The sequence below is a fragment of the Phascolarctos cinereus genome, unplaced genomic scaffold, assembly GCF_003287225.1.
Source record: "Phascolarctos cinereus isolate Bilbo 61053 unplaced genomic scaffold, phaCin_HiC Scaffold_4;HRSCAF=312, whole genome shotgun sequence".
Classification (NCBI taxonomy): domain Eukaryota; kingdom Metazoa; phylum Chordata; class Mammalia; order Diprotodontia; family Phascolarctidae; genus Phascolarctos; species Phascolarctos cinereus.
In genome coordinates, this window is record NW_027555847.1 from 164,702,650 (window position 1) to 164,723,234 (window position 20,585).

At 35.6% G+C, this 20,585-nt stretch overlaps 1 protein-coding gene across 42 annotated transcripts in view; it reads left to right on the forward strand.

Moving 5' to 3' along the window:
• Positions 1-20,585, forward strand: part of RBFOX1 (RNA binding fox-1 homolog 1) — a 1,746,265-nt gene that overhangs the window by 1,676,100 nt on the left and 49,580 nt on the right. For 21 of the 42 annotated variants that reach the window (XM_078152767.1, XM_078152757.1, XM_078152768.1 and 18 more), the window contains 2 exons: positions 12,426-12,558; positions 20,159-20,198. In XM_078152767.1, coding sequence (XP_078008893.1) covers positions 12,426-12,558; positions 20,159-20,198 — 173 coding nt within the window. The remainder of the gene's footprint in view (positions 1-12,425; positions 12,559-20,158; positions 20,199-20,585) is intronic. The other 21 variants (XM_078152737.1, XM_078152744.1, XM_078152756.1 and 18 more) reach the window with 1 other exon arrangement.

The following is a 20,585-nucleotide window of genomic DNA, read 5'->3' on the forward strand; positions in this document are numbered from 1 at the left end:
TTTAGAATGAAGGAAATCAAGATTGTCTCTTTAAGATTAGCTTTGTCATTTTTCTTCAGTATGGTTTTGACAACATACCCATAGTCAAGGTCCCCTTACCCGCCACTTTGGGGGAAAAGATAAAGGAAATCAGAAAAATCTTGATGCAAATACCTTCCCTTGGTCATAGTTATTTCATAATCACGTCAGTTTAAAGTTGTCCCTCTATATTTTTACACCACTGTAAATGTATAGTGGAGACTTATTGATATGCTTTGTTTCTTGTGCTATGGTTGTGCATTGTACTAATGGATTCTTTGCATTCTTTACTGAAGTGAATTCTTTTACAATTATTTTAGCAGGATTTCTTTTTTCCTGGTACACTCTTGGGAGTTGCTGACACATTCCTCTTGGAATCATGTCAATTTCAAATTCAGTAGTTATGATGAGTTACCTTCTTGTTCTCGGTGTCTTTTTCTGTTTTTTGCTTTTTTTTTTTAAACAAGCATCACTTTTCAGTCATTCTTCATCACAAAAGAACCTTTGGTTCAGAATACCATCTCCAAAATGTAATTTACTCTATGACTTACTACCCAATGGAGCTAAAGTTGTTTTTTTTTGTTTTGTTTTCTTTTTTTAAGGCCAATTTATGACCTTACTAGTAAGTAATAATTCTCCAACCTTCTTCCTATTTCATAGCATCATGCTAATTTGCTTACCCTATTTAACTTCCCTCTCCAGGTGCTTAATAGAAAAAGATCAGACTTAACACTGAAATATGTCACACTTGAATGGGCACCTCCCTTCAGCTTGGCACAGGGCCAAAGCATAGCTATTAAGCATTTGTTGTTACACTGGAGTTATTGTTTTGGTGTACAGATGTTCCTTACCACAAATGCATATAAGTGTCATTTCATTCAAATGTCCCTTTTCCACATATATAGAAGGAAAAAAAAAAGAATTTTGGTGTCTAAATCTCTTACCTCTATCTATAGGATCATTTTATTAGAAGTCATGATGGGTTTATGAATCTCAAAAAATATTCTTTTTATGAAGTCACTTTTTGTTGTCTTTTAACATCTCACCTTCTGTGTTCTGTTGTGTCACTCGTTTTTAGTGTTATTGAAAAAAAAACACAATTTAAATCGCTGTGAAAGTCCTTTAGTTCACTATCCCCTGCATGCCTATCATATAGATGGCCTCATTTATATATTTTCCTTTTTCGAGTGTGTTATTCTTTTATCTGATGTCTTTTTTACTAAGTCTTAATAATGTCCAAAGTGTCCTGATTTTAGGAGATCAAAAAGGCTAGGTAAGTCTGACAGGTGTTTCAGAGACTTGGTCTGAGTATAAGGAATCATATGTTAAATGACTGATACCCAGCTCTCTTTCTGCTAACGTTATTAATCTCAATATAGATGGTGTCATTTATATTTTCACGTTCTGGTTTTTTTTCTTTTAAAAGACAGCCAGTAGCAGAAGTACTATCCCATGGTCTGCCCTCAAACATCTTATTTGTCTTGATATTTCTTTTACAGAAATACATATGACAGATAAGGAGTCACCAGAGAATCCTTTTGCTTTGTGTCAGACAGATATTAAAACAATAAACTATGTTGCCCTGGGATTCTAGCTCATGAGCAACCAGAAAACAACAAGGCAAAGATGAGATGTTTTTGAAAGGCAGTGAGGCAGTTGTTCACGGCAATTCCCTGGAAACCCTTGGTCCTGTGATACTGTTGACAGAAAGTATTTTTAATGCTCACGTTTTCTTAAGTGGATCAACCAACTGCTTGCTATTGCTTTAAAATTTAAGTATCTGTCATTTTTCATCCTCTACTGGCCCTTACTTGGCAATAGGAAAGTCTTTAATCAGTTTGAAAAGCATATTAAGAAGATCCATTGCTATGAATTTTTACCACTTGGTTGTACTTGACTTGTTTCTCAGAAATGATATGGATTTTAAAGAGGAGAACAAGTCAACTCTTAATCTCAGGCTGTAAACTTGGATTGGTGTGCAGAGAATATGGCAATATACAGTGTTACTAGTATAAGGTAGAAAATTTTGAGACCTTGAACATGCTCATGTTTATGCTAATATGCACCTTGCAGGGTACATGGTCTGGCATACATTTTTTCATGAATTTAGATCAACCTACTTACAAGAATGTTACCTGCAGAGATCTAGTAATTGCCCAGAGATACCCAGTGGTTGGGAATCTTGAGTTGCCCCCTGCATCTTTTTATAAAAAGCCTGGATGCTTTGTCAAGGTCATTGAAGCTACAGAGTTGATGGTTCTCAAAAGGTTTGAGAGTTTAGACAACAGTTCCATAACCTACAGATGTGCTTTCACGTATGACCACCTCAATCAAATAGTATTTTTGGATGCCAGTATATATATCAGAGCTGCTACAAGTTCTATTCTCACAAATGATGCATGGTTTCTGAGTTCTGATAACTAACGTTCAAAGTTTGATTCAAACACAAAGTGCCAAAGCAAGCTGTATCGCAACACTGATACGCTATTCATTCCATGCAGTGGCAGTAGTCAAAAAAAATCATCCCCTTGTGACCAGATTTCTGATCATCAATCTCTCTACACTAACTGGATGGTCCTTAGATAACACACATAGTTTGTCATCGGGACCATGTGTAAAGTCTTTCCCATTTTGTAGGAAGCGCCTGAACTACTCCATGGAAGTGTTGTCCTCTGAGGATCTAGGTTTCTCTCTGAATCACTTTGGGACCCAAGAGCAGGACTTTAGTAGGGAATGAACCTTGATATGCAAGCTGAATAAAGAAAGTATTTATACAATTTGCAAACCCCATGATCAAGCAACACCCTCAGATCATCTTCTGTTAGGAAGCTCTAGCAGCCCTGTAATTCAACTGGAAATCCAGGCTGGGATCATGTGGATAATTTACTGCGCTATCTCCTGCCTTGACAGACAGTAGCTGCTTGTCCAGGGCAACTATGAGATCATGAATGATTTAACATTTAGACCTGTATTTTGTATATGGATTAAATAAAATAATTGTATAAGTTATTTGGTTTCTGTGTTACATTGTCAGAAAGCTAAATTGAAACTGGTTCACATTTTGTCAACTAATAGGTTATGACAAATCATTTCATATAAATTAAATATATGTCCCAGCATTGTATTTTCAGCCTGGTGCTTTTTTGTCTGTCTTGTACTGCTCTTGCAGACAACAGAAAGTAACTTGGAAATGCCTTCTGTGGCTCTGCCAAGTTAAACACTCCACATTTGAGATTCATGCTCCCTTTGCTGAATGAAATGTTACAAAAATCCTGCCCGGAGGGAATTGTCAATATATTTGAGTAGGCAGATCACAAATATCACTTCCACACTGCAAAACCTTATTATGTCATATTCAGGAAATAAGACATCCTGAATATGTCTTTTGAATTAATTCATTTTTCTGGGGAAAAATAATTTTGGTGGTGAGCAGGAATAATGCAAAAATAACAAAATTCTGAGTGGTACATTCCTTAAAAATACTCAAGGTGTTTAAATGGAAAATATTTCTACCTTTTGAAGATTGAAGCTATTGGCTCAAAGGAAACCAGTCCTTACTTTTTTTTTTTGTTCTATTCCTCCTCTCCAATCCCTTATCATCCAAAAGAAATGATGTTATCCAGGCTTCATGTCATATGATTTGAAAAGCTGACACGGTTCCATTTTTTTCCTCTCAAAACCACTTTTAGATTAAAATTAGGCATTTTAGTAGGATTACATAATCTACAAAGGGACAGAAAAGTGTCCTGTGCATTGCAGACCCTGTGTATCCAGTTCTGCATTTTGAAGTCTATATGAATTAGTGAAATATGATGTGTTACCAAATGGTTTGAAAATATCACTAACACTTTTTTCTATTTGTGCAGAAATTTCTTTATTTAATAGTTTGACTTAGTGTCTATACAGTCAAAATGGAAAGTCAAGTACCTAGATAATTTAGACCGAGCTACTCATCTTTGGTCTACAAATTCCGAAAATGAGAGATGATCTCATATGGCTTATTCTGGTTGGTAAAAACTCACTGAATAATTCCTCAGACCTGCTATATAAGTCTCAGTATAATGCTATAATACAATATCTACTCTTTCAAATGGTGAAGAAAGCATTGCATTTTTTTTCTAGTATGTATGTCTTGTCACAAATGGAAACCAACCCATATAGCTAGGGGAAAAAAGATAAGGTTGTCACTTTCCTTTAAAATGAATTCTAGATAAATCTATTGGCAAGATTTTCATGCACATGTAAACTGTGCCAATAGATAAATTAAGATAAATTGATGCTGAATGTCCCTTGGTATGACTACTATAGAGCAATAAGTTATGAGGTAAACCTGCTTTTCAACAAAGCCTAATGCTGTTTCTACACTTGTGCACTATTTGCCCTTGGTTATAACTTTACTGGCCTATTGTTGAACTGGTACATTGGGGGTAAAATATGGCCTTATTAAAATTTTTTTAAAAGCAGCATAGGCATTACCATCAATTTGTGGAGAACTTGAATATCTTGTTACATTGAGGCCAGTGTTGACATGGCCTAATGATTTTCTGAAGCCTTGATTCAACACATCCCATTAATAAATTTGCAGGTAACCAACCAAGTGAAGTTGGGATTTGTAGTGTCACTTGTAATGTTCTAGAGTTTTGTTTTCTCTTGTTTTTACCTATCATAAAGAATGTTTCCAGATTGAATATTAGAGGGGCACAAAGGAGAAAAGGTTATGGTGTCTTTTAGGAACTCCCCAGAACGCTTCATTCTTCCTTTTATCTTTCATCTGCCTCATTTCTCTACTTCTCCCACTGTCTTCGATGCAGAAAGCTGTATTTCTTTTTCATGACCACATGTATGTAAGTGAATGACAGCTTCATGTCATGCATGGCTGCTCCCTGGAAATCCTACCACATAAGTTCTGTGATTTAGGTATCGAGCCAAAGCACTGGGCAGAAGGTCCTGTTATAATCTAAGGTTGTGTTTACTCACAGATATAGACTTTATGAAAATGGACAAAAAATGTTTTTAATGGAAATATAAAGTAAGCAAAACTTGAGCAACAGATCTACTCATTTCAAATTTTATGTGATCCCACTTTTCAATATCTAAGACAGAAGCTTAGCTTCAGACTACAGAGAATAAGGATCAATATAGAATCATAGATATAGAACTGGCAAGGATCTTAGAAGCCATTAGCCCCTCATTTTACAAATGATGAAACTAAAGCAGAGAAAATTAAGTTATAGAGTTAGGATCTGAATGCAGGGCCTCCAAATCTAGTATTCTTTTGATACATTTTGCATTATGGTCTTATTTTATAAATACAGACAGATACATCAAAAAAAATCTTGGTGCCTCAAACGAGCAATTAAAAAATGTCAGATGACTTAAAATTCTATATACAATTTTAATACTAAAAAAGGCCTTTATAGACTGATTACTTTTTGTTGTTGTTTTTGTTTTTTGGCTATCAAGACTTATTCTGTTAGGCTTTTAGACAAATTCCATTAGTACTAAGACTTTTTTTTTGCCTAAAAAAATAGTATATTTTGCAGTTCATTTAGGAACTGGGAAGCAAAGGTAAATTGAAAGACAAATAAAGCTCCTAGATCATTGCTGACTTGGTTAAACTATCTGTTGCTTTCATTGTAGATGCTGTTTATTGCCCTAACCAGTATAACTGTACCTCCTGAAGGCAAGCCAAAGCTATTAATTTGAGTAAACAGGGAATAAATTTGGGTCCTAGTTAAATCGGCATGTGTCATCATTTGTTTGTTTTGAATTGAGGATTCCCTAGTACTCTACACTTCTGTAAAGCTGCTTGAATTTCACAAATAGATGTGACACATGCTCCCTCAATATTTTAAGGTAAATTCTGAGGAAGCCTATCTTACTTAAACTAACAATACAATCCTTCATACATAGCATCCTAACTAATCAATATGTTATTACATATACCTTGTCTATGGATACTAGCCACTAGTAAATCTAAAACTTGGTCACTGTGTTATCTTTTGAGATAAAGCACATGTGGCCCTACCTTCACTCTGAAGTAGATGTTAGAGTCAAACATGAGCAGACATCTTCTCCCAGTGATTCATTCCAACTGTCTTATAATTGTGCATGTCTGAGTATTCAACTTGTAGACAGGAAAACTTTATTTCTTTTAAGGAGGACGTGGAGTTCTCAGAAATGTAGCAATGCAAAAAATGTGCAGTTCGGCACAAGTGCATGCCTGCATGTCCTCTTGCTTGCCAACATTGTTTTCCTAAATATATGACAACATAGAAACTTCTGGCTAATTTGGATTTGACTAAAACTTTTGTACCATGACGTTATGTAAAAGGATTCAATTATGGTGCACAATGTTTTGTAAGTAACTATCTCCCATAAAAAGTTAATTAATCAGGGTTGTGTCAATTTCCTCGTGCCATGTCAATTTGCTGCAAGGTAATTAATCACTAATCGCCCACCAAGCAGCAGGCTGAGGGAAAATCCACGAGTCATTTATTGTCTTTCTGCAAATAAATGACACACGCAGTCATGAAGAAACACATCTTGCCTTTCATAATATTTTTATCGACACTTTTGCATGTTGTAATAGACTGTAGCAACAAGCAGCTGTAGTTCAATGGAATATGAATATTAAAGAAACAAATGAGAGCAGATTTATAGGCCATTGCATTTCTGTTATGTCAGTTTTGAGATTAAACTGAGCAAATGAACAGTGAAAAATTACTCTTCCATGTGGAGAATGGTGATTAGACTTGTACATTAATTAGAAATTTTTTTTTCCTTTTCAATGCATTTCAAATGAGAACATTCTATATGAAAGTGTTTGTCCAAAATGTAGATTTATTCATTTCTAAACAACAGAATTTAATATCTACACATATTTTTATTGTGGAAAAGATAGTGTAGCCCAAATATGTGCTTCATGGAAAAATATACTGTAAATGTAATAACAGCAGTTTTCCTAGTAGTATGAAAACAGTTTTGTAAATGAAGAGGGCCATTTTGTAGGTATTTACAGTCACCTCTGAATTTTCTGATAATCTACAAATGAAAATACTGTAATGATCCAACAAAGTAGTTTGAAAACTTGACATTTTTGGTATTTGACGTCACTCTGAGGGCAAAAATATTCTACTCCAATGGATGGCTCAACTAGCTATTATTAAGAATATTGACTTAGTATTCCAGTGCTGATGGGATTATGCATATTGTCACATGATTCTGAGAAACGTGTGTATGTATATATCCATATATGTACACATGCGTATATCTATGTACGTAGTTAAGATTTATTTGAATAAGAAAGTTTTAAAATGAGGAAAAATCAGATTTGAAATTTTCATTTTATTGTGCCATACAATGTTCTGAAATTGCTCACTCATTGAAATATAGGATTCTATTTATCTCACCTCAGCATGCTACCTCTGATGCCACTTCCTAATTTATTGGCCAGCACTTGTGATGGGAGTTCCCCCAAGGGGAATCCTGCTGAACTATGGCTGTAATGTTGATATAGCTTTAGCTTCCTAGAATTTTGCAAATGAAAATTCCCTATAATAAATTATCCACAGACTAATTCAAACCCGAATTAGCATTAAAATCTCTCCATCTTAAAACATTCACATGGTTTGGAGAGGTGGCGTTATGGAGTAAAGGGAGATGAAGAGTGGGAAGAAGATAGATTCATTCATCCATTTTGATGGCACACCTTTCTCCGGGCATATGGCAGTCTCATGCAAATTCAAACCAGAGCACAAATGCAAAAGAATAATTGCCCATTAAAGCGGTTGTATATTTTTATAGCTTTGATGCAGAATCTTCCCCCCTGTTGGTTTTTGCATCTGCTACTCTTCCATCTATCCCAGAGCTCTAAAACTTTAATATGCAGTTTATAACGCTCAAGTATTTTCTACTGGTTTTGTGTTTCTTCTCTTGGGATCTCTAGGTTTGTGGGAATATATCATTTCCTTTTGTGTTTGAAGGTAACCACTGTGTTTTAAAATCCAGAAATCACAGTAGCCAGTTGTATAAATAAATAAAATCTAGGGGCAATTTGAGACAAGTAGCAGTACATCTTATAGTTGGTGGGGAGGAAGCAAGCATTGAAAGGCTGGAGGAAATAAGGTATGAGATAAGAACCTCAGGTGATTTATATTGATTAATTCTTCCATCTAATAGACCCACGTTGTTTTGCCCTAATATCATTCATATACCCAGCTGCATCATAACATTTTCTTTATGTTAAATTTCATAATGTAGCACTCTTTTTTTTGTTGTTATTGGGTTTTTTGTTTGTTTTGTTCTGTTTTTTGGTGAGGCAATTGAGGTTAAGTGACTTGTCCAGGGTCACACAGCTAGTAGTGTCTGGTCTGAGGCCAGATTTAAACTCAGGTCCTCCTGACTCCAGGCCCAGTGCTCTATCCACTGCATCACCTAGCTACCCCAACCACTCTCTCTCTTTTTTTTAAAAGAGAATTTTAGTTTATTAACATATAGAAATATTTACTTTGTGAGAATTGAGATGAATGGGCAGGAAAAATTCAGATAGGGATGTTTATCTGTCAACAAGATGTGCAGTCAGTATGTATTCCAAAGATTCTTATGTTGTGATCTTCTCGAGAAATCCATTTTTAGCATATGGACTAAATCCAATTTTCATTGCAGTGATACCAAATTTTTCACTTTGATTCATGCCAGATAAGGTTTAAATGGGAACTTTTCCAGCATAATGAAGCTCAGTTTTTTTTCCTTCTCCCAGTCAGACACTAAATGATTTTTTAGTGTTAGCAACCCAACCTGAACACACTCCATTGTTCCTTATTAATGATTTGTTTTAATGTGTTTTACCTAAAGTTAAAACAGTCAAAATCAAACTCAAGTTGGCAAGCTTAGAAAAATCTTTCCTTTACAATGCATTTTACTGACAGGTCAGAAAGTTGATGAGAAAGCCAATGTTGGACAATTATGATTTTTATCTGTATGTCTCTTTTTTATTCCAGTCGGCCAAATTTTGAGAACTGCAATAAAGGGTTGCTGTGCTTCCTTTTAAATTAGATTGAAAAGTTTTCTTTAATGATCTGACAACTTTAGGTGCCATTCATTCATTCAATAAGCATTTACTAAGAATCTGCTGTTTGTTGAATGTTATTGGGGGAATGGGAGTAGCCACTGAAGTAATCAGTAAAAGCCCCATGTAGGAAGTAGCACCTTAGCTGGGTTTGAAGGAAGCTTATTTCTTTTCTTTGTTCACAAAATCAAATAGAATTGAGACATGAATCTGTATAGTTCAGAGAAAGTTACTTCTCTTGTTCTGCATTGTACAAATTATCTAGATAAATCATTTCAAATATGCAATCTTATGTGGTACCTTTGTCTACAAAAGCATACTGGTAGAAAAAGGGATGATCCAGTTAGTCAGCACAGTGGTTGCTCTGAACAACAGCCAATAACCATGTTGACATGTTTTCCCCTGAATCTCCCATTTTTATAACAATGGAAGGAAGAAAGACAGTGGCAAATATGGTAAAAAAATTAATATGGATCAGAAAGATGATTACTTATTCCATTTCTGCATACTCTCCTTCTCCTAATAATGCCCAGTATACCATCTTGCATTTAGCAGGTGTTTTATAAATATTTGTTCAGTTGAAGTATTCTCTGGTCATTTTTCCCCCCATACATTTATCATTTATCATGTTCCCGGGTTGTACTGTCCTTTGTTTCCAGAAAGAGCTCTTCTTATATGGTGACAGAAAAAGACATGAATGCCTCTCCACATGTATTTCCTATTAAGTTTGTGCACTGCTCTCCAACACGATCAAAATCGACACTCAAACACCAACACCATTCAATTATAACAGTACTTAACAAAATTAAAAGCTGTAAGAATTCCAAAATTGTTATCCTTTGGTCCATGCTGTTTGTTTTTTCATAGAGAAAATATATCTTCTAACTTTGTGGTTTCTGGGCAAAGGCAGCATATATAAAAAATGGAAATTATCTCCCTGGGAACTCTGGCTATAATACAGTTAAGTCATTTGTCTGTTGTTCATCAGCAGATATTTCTTGAATAGTCACCTCATACGTGACACTACATTTAGTAGTTTAGAAAGCTTACAGGGTGTGAAGAGAGGGCTTTGCCATCAGTGAATGAACTCCAGAGTGGATTCTTCACTGAAGTATCCATTTCACTTTGATTACATTGAGCAGGCAGAAGTATCCTTTGAAATCCATTTATTGTGCATGCCAAATGGGATATACCAGAGCGGATTTTTGATTAATGCTCCCTGCCCCTGCCAGTGATAACAAGTTGATACAAATTCTACAAGTTGATAAGATAGCCTTCATGAGCATGATACACATTTGCACAATAAATGAATTTCAAAGGACATTTCTGCCTACTCAAGGTGGTGCTATTTAGTTGTTTCAGTCAGGTCCCGACTCGTTGTGACCCCATTTGGGCTTTTTTTGGCAGTGGTTTGCCATTTCCTTTAACAGCTCATTTTACAATTGAGGTAACTGAGGTAAACGGGGTCACACAGCTCCTAAGTGTCTGAGGTAGGATTTGAACTCAGGTCTTCCTGATTCTGGGCCCTACACTCTATCCTCTGTGCCATCTAGGTCCCTACTCAAGGTTTCAAAATGAAATGGATACCTGAGTGAAGAATCCATTTTGGAGTTCAGATCCTCCATATGGATGGTCTACATTGCCCTAGATCATAAGATGGTTTCTCAGTCCTCTGTTTTGGCTGTAGAGACCTGGCCTCCTCAAGAATATGAAATTTAAATCCTAAAACTGATTCATAGACATGTTTGCATTCCTTTCATAAAATAGGAATTTCTCTAATGCGGTCTGCTGGAAGCCCAAAAGCCACGTATTAAGACCTGTAAATACCTTATGTGGCATCTAAAAGGCATTTTCTTTTTTGTAACAAAGAGGTATAAAATTGAATACTGGCTTTGCACTTTTAACAGAATGTTCTCCTCTTGCTGTATTGTTGTGGTTCTGTTTCATGTTGTATCTCAACATCTAAATCCTAAAAGAATTACTGTAAAACCTGCTTGTCGCTGAGAGGGATCTTGTAAAGCTTGGAAGGTACTGTAGCCAGGTGATAATGGATAGGTCAGCATAATTACAGTATTTCCTCACCCAGGCAGCCAGCTGCTGCAGCAGATTGTGAATTTTTCATTTTCTTTATTTCAAAATTCAGTGTGTTTCTATAAAAACTTAATATTTAAACTGAGGAAAGACACATCCAGAGTCAAATCTGCTCTCCATCCTTCCCCCCACTCCCATCCCCACCCCACATGTGGAAGGCAGCTTCTCATCTCATCACTTCTAATTTATGATACTAGGATCTACTCACTTTCTACATTAAAATTCACACCTCTCTGCTATTTAAAGCATATTTGTTGAAACACCAGCCAGGAAATCCAGGTGCTACAGAGAGCATATGGTATAGGAAACCTGAGAGAGAAATAAAGCCGGAAGGTTTGCTCTCTTCTTACCTTTTAAAGTTTTCAGAATAAAGTAGAAAGCTTAAATCAGCCTGGTATGGGTCACTCCTCTTGCCTTACTATTCTGAAATCCTCAGAACCCATATTGAATGGGGGATGGCGATGAAGAGAATCTTTCTCATAAATATTAAATAGCATATTGCCTACCACACCAGCCCCTACTCTGCTTGGGCCTTAATTCAATTCTAATAGTAAGGTATTATAAATAGCTTACTTTTGAACCCAATTACACAGGTTGGCTCACTGTTTTTAGCATGGAAAAATTCCCACATCCCATTCTTTGGGGTTACATTTTAAAGCAGGTCTTATAGGATATATATGCAAGAGTATTTCTTTTAAATCAAACCTCATTTTTTTTCTCTAGCCTTTAATACACTCCCTCTATTTAGGTGGCATAATGGGTAGAATGCCAGGCCTGGAGTCAGGAAGATCAGAGTACAAATCCAGCTTCAGATACTTGCTAGCTGTGTGACCCTGGGCAAGTCATTTCACCTTGGTTTGCCTCAGTCTCCTCATCTGTAAAAATGGGGATAATAACAGCACTTATCTTGCAGGATTGTTATGAGGATCAAATGAGAATTCATCAGAAAGTGCTCAGTGCAGTGGCTGGCATAGAGCAGATTCTATATAATTGTTAGTTGTAATAATAATAATAATAATTATTATTATTATTGTTATACTCTTGAACATGATAGTTAGAAAGGACTTTATATATTATCTACAGATAATACAGATGAGGAAACAGAGTCCACAAACCCTAGGATGATGGTAGGTTTCCTACATCTTCCCTCTGTGTGTCCACATGTACATAAGGAGTGATTTGGGCTTTGCCTCCTGTATCTAATCCATCCATCTTCTCCTTCTCCTTTCTCTTCTGTCTCCCATAGTGCCTGGCTTCCCTTATCCAGCCGCAACTGCAGCTGCTGCTTACAGAGGAGCCCACCTCAGAGGCCGTGGCCGCACCGTCTACAACACCTTTCGAGCAGCGGCTCCTCCCCCCCCAATCCCAGCCTACGGAGGGTAAGTGTGGCAGTCTCCCTTCGTCGTCACCCCTGAAGCACTGAGCTGTTTGTGAGTGCAGTGCATGCTGGTCTTGTCTCCCCACTGGAACCAACCCAGCATGCAGCCCATCCGAGTGCCTGAAGTGGAGCACCTTGCACCAAGTATTGAAAAATGAGTGTAATTTGTCCTGTCATGGTTGGTGGCTTTAAGCATTTTATATGTCACATGTTGTTATGTAAATTCTCTTTGAGACTGAATGCTGTAGAACAGAGAAATGGTTACAGCTAAAGATGTATTTTTTATGATTGCAAACATCTGGTTATTAAGGAGGTTGGATCATGCTTAACCCTTGAAATTGGGCCCCAGACTTTTTATACACAAAAATCATGGTGGTTTTTTTGCCCCTCCCTAATGACACATGTATTGAAGTCAAGACTTCAATTTATGAAGTGTTTGCCAAAAAGAGAGAAGGAATAAATTGAGCACCAATTCAAATATAGACATGAAAACTGGATTAAATAAAATTGTTTTATTTCATTTTTCTCAAAAGTTGCCTCTATTCCGTCCCTTTTTGGGGAGCATAAGGGAAGGGACCAAAAAAAAATACACCTTTCTTTCCCACAGCTGGCTGCAATTCATGACTCAGCTATTGCCAAATCCTAAGGGAATGGTGGTGAAATGCTGCTTAATTACCTTTAAGATCAAGTGGAGTTGTGTCATCTGATGGTTATCATGAGACACTGCTCACCTGTACTATTAAGTTCCATGAGGAATTGCAATAATACTTGACTCTAATCAAGGGAAGATATGTGTAATTCAGTGAAGAGAGATCTAATTAGACCAGGAAACAGATTTCTGAGGTCTGGCTCTCTTGATGTTCTAAATTGCATTCAGAAAGCTGCTGGAAAAGTCAAGAGGCTTGTAAAGATTTGCAGATTTGAATTGTTTAGATATCAGTCATTAGATATTGAGATCTTCTCCCTAATGCAGTGCATTTTACCCATGATAGATGTCTAATTGCTTGAGATTCAGAAGACTTTAATCAATATGTCAGATTATAAGCTGCCCAAAGTAGCCTAGACTAAAATGACCTTCTATAATTCCCCCCCCTTCAGTAAATTAGACTTTCTTGAGATATAAATAATACATCAGATCTTTTTCGTTAATGGGCTGTGGTACTGTGATCATAATAATGAGCTCTGATCACTCAGGACTGCAGCAAACCCATTTTATGGATCAGGAAATTGAGTTCTAGAAAGATGTTTTTTCCATGCACATATACATGTTTTTTTCCCATGTATATTTCAGTACATGAGTTGTGGAAACCAAAAAAATTGCTTCCTAAGTTTATGAAACAGGTAGAACACGGTCCTATAGCTATAAATGCAAAATTGCATGTTTACACCACATTAGTTTGGCTTAAAAGTATCTTATCTCCGTGGAAGATAATTGCATCTTTTTGGTATGTACCCATAGTATCTCACTACTATATTGAACAGAAAAACATAAAAGTAAAATTATATGGCTTATTCTCACATGAGTAGTTTATAAAATCTCAGAATAACACACCTGCTATAAAATTAAAATTTGCTAACTTATAAGAAAAGTAGTCTTTGTTGGAGATAGTCATGCATAACTAATTAATGGTTTTTTCACAAGGGAGCTGTGCAGTCATATTCAACTTGCAAAAATAATGTGTTTGTGAATACCCAGGAAATTATTTGGATTTAGCATCCTAGTGTCATTGCTAATCATTTTTGTAATAGTAGGTACACATAACCTTTTTGCTGATGATCTAATCTTTTGTAATTCCAACTTAATAGTAAAGAAATAGACAAAGTTCTCAAGTAGTACAAGTGAAACTCAAAAATAAAGGCATGTGCTTTCAAAGAAACTTGGAAGCTGGGATTCTATGGCTTATATCTATAGGATAACTAAGCAACTAAATGAAAAGTTAAAAAAAAATTCAGGTAATTATCCAGAAGTTTTGTTTTTTATGATGTCATATCTGGATATTTGCAACCACTGGAATACTGGGTGTCATGAAGAACAAACATCATGAGTGAAATTTTCCCTTTCCATCTGTGTGTTTTGTATTCTATAGATATGCCCCCAAATCATTATGAAGGCTCAGGAGATCATTTTGTCCTGTGGAAACAGGTTTGTTGAGGTTGATATAGTGAAAAAGGGATCCATGTTCTCATCCACTTTACTCACCTAGAGTAGGAATAGGTAGGAGAGGGCATCTAACTTGTACTCAGGAAGAACAAAAGACCATGAATAGGGGCCCAGGTGATTATGATTTTGCAGGTAAGATGTATTCCTTTGGCAGATTCTCTACAGAACCTGAGACTTGTGGCAAGGCTCTCTTCATTACAGGGTCTCTTCTGTTTATTGTACTAAAGTCCATTGGCTCTTGAACCAATTGCATGGCCTAACTTTAAGGTTTCCTTCATCTGTCTCCTTTTACCAGAGATCTTCCCTCTAGTGGATACCACCCTTTTGGCACATACACTCCAGAAGTATTTATTCATGGAGCCAATATAATCATTTCTATCCACTTAGTTTTACCTTCATATCTTCTGGTGACATAGCTTGAGTCACAGGAAGTTTATAAGTTCTATTTTCATGTGTAAGCAGAAACACTCTAGGGAGTGTTTCTTCCATGCCTCACTAAATCCATTGATTTGTGCCCTAAGGTCTTGATTAATTTAGGTCAATCAATGTATTTTTTAATAGGCAATGATAAGGACAGGGTAACAGGAGATACTGGATTCTGGATTTGATTTTCTTCTTACCTCTCTGCATAATTTTCAATAGTGAATGTTGCCTCTATGTCCCTCACTTTCCTCTTCTGTATAGTAGGCATACTAATACCTTAAGGATAATTTAGAGAGATAGTCAGTGTACTTCAGATATTTAGGATCATAAAAAATATTCTTTGCTGGGCACTTGAAGAATGAAACTTGATGGAATTCCACCAGGAATACCTTTAAAGTCCTCATAAAGTATAGCCCAAATGCTAGAATGGAATCTCTAGACTTTCATGTTGACTTCTAATCTCCACTTTGCATTGTTCATTTATTGTAAGTACTAGACATAAAATAATACTACCTTCCCCTGTTTTCAGTATGTTCCCTCAAATAATACTGCATTTCCCCCCAAATTTTAGTAATGGTACAATTCTACAGGGGAGAGATAATCTCTAAAGGTTGAAAGAAGCATGTAAATCTAATAGGACTAGAGCTTAATATCATAATTATATTTTAATTCCTCTTCCTACTAGAAACAGAGGGAGCCCAGAGTATTTATGAACAGTGATTTTTAAAAAGCATTTTTGCTTCTGCATGTCTTAGAAGTCATACACTTAGTATAGAGTATATTGTTTTGATGGAGCCCTATATAATTATTTTAAATTTCATTTAAGTAAAATTATTTTGCTTTAGTGCAATAACTCCTGGCTTTCTTTTTTCCCTAAATGTTTGACTATTATTACTTTCCTAAAAAAAAATGAATTGTGCCTTTGCATTATGCTGTTGCAGAAGCATAGTCCATCTTGGCAGCATTGACAAGGATTAGAATTGCCTTTGCCTGTCTCAGCCAGCAAGCCCTGCTTGCAAAAAGTATGAGGGGAACTCTTTTCTTTTGCTATTTGTTCTGGACTTGATTCATCAGTAGCTGCATACTTTCCCCATTTCATTGATCCTCCTTTACTATGAATTAATCTGAATTACCAGGGAGTGGGGTTTCTTATGGCATTAAAAAAAGAAAAAGAGAGACATTAGATTTAATTTAATTTATTCAATCTCTTAGACAAATTGATTGTGGTATGTTATGTGAAATATAAATATTACTAAAAATAAGTATTACCTTTTGGATTAAGTTCCTAGGTACCTAATAATATTAATAATAAATATTAAATAATACAGTTAAAATAATAATATATGAAAACCAAAAGAGGTAAGGAAACTGACAGCAGATGAGCTTATTTCACTCAATTCAATACAACAAATGTTTATTAAATACTTTCTTAATACAGAGTGTTTATAAGCACTGGGGGAGATTCAGAGATTAAATGAGACACACGGGCCTAACTTCCTTTATCTTATAATTGTAACAAACAAATGCTGATTAATGTATGATTTGAGATTAGTTTTCTGTGAGTCAGCATTATTTTTCTTCTATGTTGTCATCTTGAAATTGAGAGCTGGGCACTCCTGATCGAAAACCAAGTTTAAGAGTAATTATTGGAATTCTAATCTATTAATACACAAGGTGGTCAAAACATATTATTCCTGGGCTACTGGAAAGAGTATCAGTCTAGACAGAGACTTGGGTTTTAGGCCTAGCTCTTTCCCTAATTAACTATGTGTACTTATCCAAGTCACCTGATTTTTTGGTCCCCCCAATCATCAATTGTAGATAATAATACCTTCCTAGCTGCTTTATAAAGTTGCTAGAAAACTCAAAATTAATAACATGGGCGCTTTGAAAAAATTAAAATACAAAACAAATATAACTGAGATCTTATCTGTGCACAGATGAGGCCATACTTAGATGGACAAAGGAGATAGGTGAGCAACTGTCTCATAATTTTGATCAGTGTAGACAGATAATAAGAACTTAAGTGAGGCTTTAAAAAAACCCACCACCAGCACCAAACCCCATCCTCTTTCAATAACAGTGGGCCTTTTAGCTTAAATGAAACCCCATCTTTACCTTTTCTTCTTATAAATACAGAATATGAGTTAAAAGAAATGAAACAGCCCTCAGTTTCAGTTCACTTTATGGCATGACCAACATAATGATATACTAAAAAGAACACTGACTCTGGAAGTCAGGAGATCTGGGTTCAAGACTGGCTATTTGACCTTGAAGGAACCATTTTATTCATACAGCTTTGTAATTTCTATGGTTCTATAAAAGGAGTGGAAAATGAAGAAGTGGCAAGAGTTCATTGTGTTACATGGATGCACAGTGAAGTTAAAAGGTATGAACCTGGAAGGGGTAAAAAACTTACAAGCCATTCTAATATGTATTAAAGACTCTAATCTTGGTAATACTGCCTAAAGAATGAATGAGAAAGTATCTTAACATCTAAATGTTTCTTCCTTGAACAAAAATAAACACAATTCTTTACTTTTAAGGGTTAGGTTTTGATCTTTTTAAAAATAATGCTTTCGTAATATCTCACAGTTTTAAAAGCTTGCATAACCATATCTCATTTAATAAAATCAGACTGTCAAGAGTTAGAAGGGTGTTTGGAGATAACCCAATCTTAACTTCCAGTCTTATTTTTAATAAATTAGCAACCTGAGGTCCAAAGACATGAAGGTATGGCCACGGTCAAATGGTTACTATGTGGCATTTACACGTAGGTCTTAAAATTCATTCCTAGTCCCATTTCTCATTCTACCTTATCATTTATATCAGAGATCTATCTGGAAAAGTAGGTAATAATTTTGCTGAGAATACTTTGGGTTCTTTCTACTCATAATGACTTTATATACAATCCAGTCAATCCAATTCAACAGGCATTTAGTTAAGTACTTTCTTCAGTGTTAAGAGATACAAAGACTTTAAAAACAAAAACATACTTTCCCTCAAGGAACTTGTATTCTACTGGGGAAATACAATATTTAAATAAAGAAATAAATACAAGATTTTTTGAGACTGACAAACTACTTACAACCAGGGGAATTAAGAAAGGCTTCCCTTAGGAGATGATTCTTGAGCTGAGCTACGAAGGTAGGGATTCTAAGACAGGGAGATTAATTGGGAAAATATTCGAAGCACAGGGAAAAATCTGTGCATAGTCATGAGGCAGGAGAAAGAATGCTAAATTCAAAGACTAACATGTAGAACAGTTTGGCTGGAACACAGAGCACTTTCTTAGAGTTGATTTAGAAGTAATTTAGTATAACCTCCCAATGTAATGCTTATGAAACCTATGATTATTATCAATCACAATTATCAAGAATAAAGTATTTTCAAAAATTTTTTCTCTTCTTCCCCACCTCCATCCACCACTGTGTCCCCAAATGTTCCCAAAGAGGAAGTAGAATAAGGCAAGTTAGAACAGAAATATTTTGGGGAGTTTGAAACCTGACTATAACTCTGAGCTCTAACCACCTCTGTGTGGTTTGTTCTGTTGCATCATCTCCATTTTGAGGCCCCTTAGAATATTCTGAGCCTGTTTCATGAAAGACGAAAACTATACCCATTTGAATTGCTTAAAGAGGATCCAGACAATGGTTTCCAACATCTTCTATTTCAGTATGTTGGATTAGAAGTTTAAGCTGCTTCTCACGTAGGATCCTGAACCTTATTCTTAGAAAATAAAAATAAAAACAGTAGAAAACCATACCTGGCCACCTCCTAAGTAAGCACTGATAATCCTTTCTACATTGTTAAAGACAATATGTATCAGCTCTGAAAAGTCTCCTTTGGACACACATTTTAAATTCTACACCAAATCATATGCAGAGGCATTCATGTGTTTATAAAATGATTTCTCTCTAACAAAGTACTGGTTTTGGGGGCAAAACCAGCTGTGATGCTGAAATCCAGAAAGGCACGTTAGTGAACAAAAGCTGGTCTTGTATTTAAATGTTGTCTCCTTTAATAGGTTTAACATATACATGCTCTTTCAGGAATCGTTTGGAAAAGCCACAGAAAAAATGAATCAAATAGGTTCCCTAACTTGTAAAATGCCATTTGGTCCTGAGGTATTGGGATGCCTTAGATTAGAACAACACATATTGGGGGTCCCTGGCCTGAGCTAGACTTAAGAATATTCAAAAACAATCTGTGTCAGGTTTTTTCTAGAGTAGTTCTTTTCTTGCAGAGATTGTGATTCTGTAAAGGTAGTTTTGTGGAAATTAATTAAAGGACTGGGTTTGTTCTGTAATAATTAGAAATAGTTCTAAGAGTCTGCAGGTCATTTTTCATGCATCAGTCATAGAGAGATTTAGAGGTTTGAAGACTGGGTTCTAAATTTACATCATATGATTTAGGATGAATGATATAGACATACGTATGTGTGTGTCACACATATTATGTATATATATAAACCAGAAAATGCATATGATATCTAGAGGCTAAAATGAAATTCTTGGGTCGACTTTAGTTTCATATTTTTAAAAAGAATTCTGCATTTTAAATAAAAATCAGTCAGCTATTTGTCCCATTACATAGACATAACTAAATAAGCTATACTTATCTGCTAACATTTCACATATTAAGTAGAAAATTTGAGTCTTCACTAAATGCAAAACTAACTTTCAAAAGCAGTATTTGTCTAGTCTTCATTTGTTAAAACTCAACAGTTTTTAAATTTAGAATTTATGCATTTCTACATTTCCATCCTTAAAAACTCAGCAGTTTGAAATATAGTACACCACCATTCCCTGCTTGTTGACTAAAACAAATGCAAATTTCATTTTTCCCAGCTAAAGCTACTGATAGTCTCCCAACCTCCTTAAGCAATGTGAACACTGTCCCTTTATACCTTTTTCATTCTTGTGACGAGAATAACCTCACCAGTGCAGGGGTTGGTGTGTTTGCATGTGGAAATGCACTAATATGGATGTTTTTCTTTGTGTGTGCATCCTTGCAGTGTTGTTTACCAGGATGGATTTTATGGTGCAGACATTTATGTAAGTATTCATTAATGTGCACGCTGTCTCTGAACATTCCTGGAGTCATTCTTTTTACAAGTTTGCTACGTAGTTTTACTCTGGGTTTTGTTGTTGTTGTTGTTGTTGTTTATTTGTTTCTTTTTGTTTTTCTATTTCCTTTTCCTGGCCTGTCAAAAAATTGAGAGAACTGTCTCTTAGGTGGAAAATCCTTCCTGCTCATTATAGCTATCATTGAGTAGTGTGTGAACTCTTCCATCATATCCCGAATGAATACAGACTTAAGAAAACATTTCTCTTTTGTGAAATTAATGTCTCTTCCTCTCTCACTCCACAAAAACATGCCCTCCAAAGTTTAGTATTGCTCCTTACACTATTATTGTAATATCCAGGACCATATATGTAATT